At 35.3% G+C, this 1,954-nt stretch overlaps 1 protein-coding gene across 1 annotated transcript; it reads right to left on the reverse strand.

The window, feature by feature from the left end:
• Nucleotides 1–503: 503 nt before the first annotated feature.
• On the reverse strand, nt 504–1,624 carry LOC113153534 (odorant receptor 131-2-like). Its single transcript, XM_026347212.1, has 2 exons — nt 1,472–1,624; nt 504–1,301 (listed from the first exon to the last, which is right to left on the reverse strand). The coding sequence occupies exons 1-2, from the start codon at nt 1,622–1,624 to the stop codon at nt 504–506; spliced, it is 951 nt and encodes a 316-aa protein (XP_026202997.1).
• Between the last annotated feature and the right edge of the window lie 330 nt (nt 1,625–1,954).

Consider the following 1,954-nt stretch of genomic DNA (forward strand, 5'->3'; position numbering starts at 1 on the left):
TGTACTCTCTCCATTTTCATAACTCTTGAGCTTTTACACAATAAATTACAAAAGAAACAGCTGTTTATTAAGGTGAAAGTTGCACTCTGTGTGTTACTTTTCAACAATTGAAATTGAAATTTAAAATGACTGATTTCTGTCTGTTTTCACCAGTAAAATATATTTTGATTATTATTATAATGTCAGTGGCACTTCTGCAGAACGTGGGCAGGGCAAAGACCAGGCTGTTGTACAGAATAAGAAAAATTTAACTAAATCATGGACATACTGTTTATGACCAGTACTTGATATATCTCTTCTGGAAAACACGCATACAGTTTAGAGAGTGAGTGTTTGTAAGGTGTGGGTATATACTTGTTACTCGATGATGAGATCATTAATGAACTTTTCAAAATACCATTTCACTTGGATAAAACTAAAATTAGAATAAAACTGGAAAACATTACATTAATTTGACAGATGCATTCGTACACATACAGAGTGAATCACTACATTTGCTGTCTTTATGTCTTAGCTGTTCTTTTTTGTGATTGAGTTTTAGTATTTCTCGTACAGCATATATATCTTTTCAGGTACTTCATCAGCATTTTGTCTTGTAGCCCATAAATGAGGGGACTGATGAGTTGAGACAGGATCTGAATAAATATTGCAACAGCGAAGCAAATGGCGAGAACATCTTTTGGGAAGAAGTATGTAAGACCTGCTAGTACAATATAAAAAACATAGCTGAGCATGCACAATAGCAGCTGGAAGCCGTGGAGCAAGACTGTGTTTCTTGCTTTCTTTGCGTCTGCAGCAGCTGCCTTCGCAGTAAAAAGAATCCTGAAGTATGTATAGAAAAGTGTGAACCACACAATGACCAAAAACTCTGTGTTGGACACATCTCTCTTCACTGTGAGATAGGGTGCTCTGAAAACATTTTCTCTGAGGCAAAACACTCTGGAATTAAAAAATTCTATAGATTCTGTGGTCAAAGTGACAAATAAATCTGGAATTATTGAAAGTGCACCTAGTGCCCATATCAGTCCAATCACAACATACGTTTTCTTGACTGTACAGATCTGAGTATGACGGAGAGGAAAACAGATGGCGATGTAACACTCTACTGCCATAATGGCCAGTGTTAGGGGATTATTTAGATTGACAAATATAGTCACCATTTGCAAAACTATGCATAAGGAGACGTCAAGAGTGAACACAATATAACTGAGGACTTGAAGTAGGGTGAACATGATCAGCAGGATCATATCATTGATCACCAGATGAATGTACAGGATGTAGCGAGGGTTCGAATTGAACACCTGTAGTAAAGAGAAAAAGCAGTTGAAGAAGTCTATTTAATATATAAGATTAAATTACAACTTACACTTTCTTGCTTATTACTAAAATGACAAAATGTTTGCACTTCTTTTATTACTTTTGTGCATTTTGTGCATGAAACTCGATTTGTGGAAATAAGTAAGCGACAAACCTGATGATTTCTGATTGTGTGTACCAGGGTACCGTTGACATAGTTGATGGAGATGCAAAGAACTACAGTAATTACATTCTTCAGTGCAGCTGTTTGTAGAGTGTCCCGATAGACGGGCGTTGTGAAATTCACGCTTGTGTTTAGAAGGTTCATGAGTTGGAAGACAGGTTCCTTCAATCCTGCTATCTGAAAACAACTACAGGTTAGATTAGAATATACAATTATTGACCACATACAAGAAGACTAACTTGTATTTATACTTTTGTTAACTGACCTCAGCTCCTCTGTGAGGTCACATCATGGTTTCTTTATGAACTGTTCTTTTAGAGACGTATCTAAAAATTTAAATGTAAATGAATTAGTTTCCCCAGTTTAGTCTGTGTTTGTACATTTGCAGTTGGGACACCATATCAACAAATTTTTATTTATCATTTTTATTTACCTTTACATGTTTGTTTCTAATAAATAATTTAGTTTTTTTTT

This window comes from Anabas testudineus, chromosome 5 (genome assembly GCF_900324465.2).
Source record: "Anabas testudineus chromosome 5, fAnaTes1.2, whole genome shotgun sequence".
Classification (NCBI taxonomy): domain Eukaryota; kingdom Metazoa; phylum Chordata; class Actinopteri; order Anabantiformes; family Anabantidae; genus Anabas; species Anabas testudineus.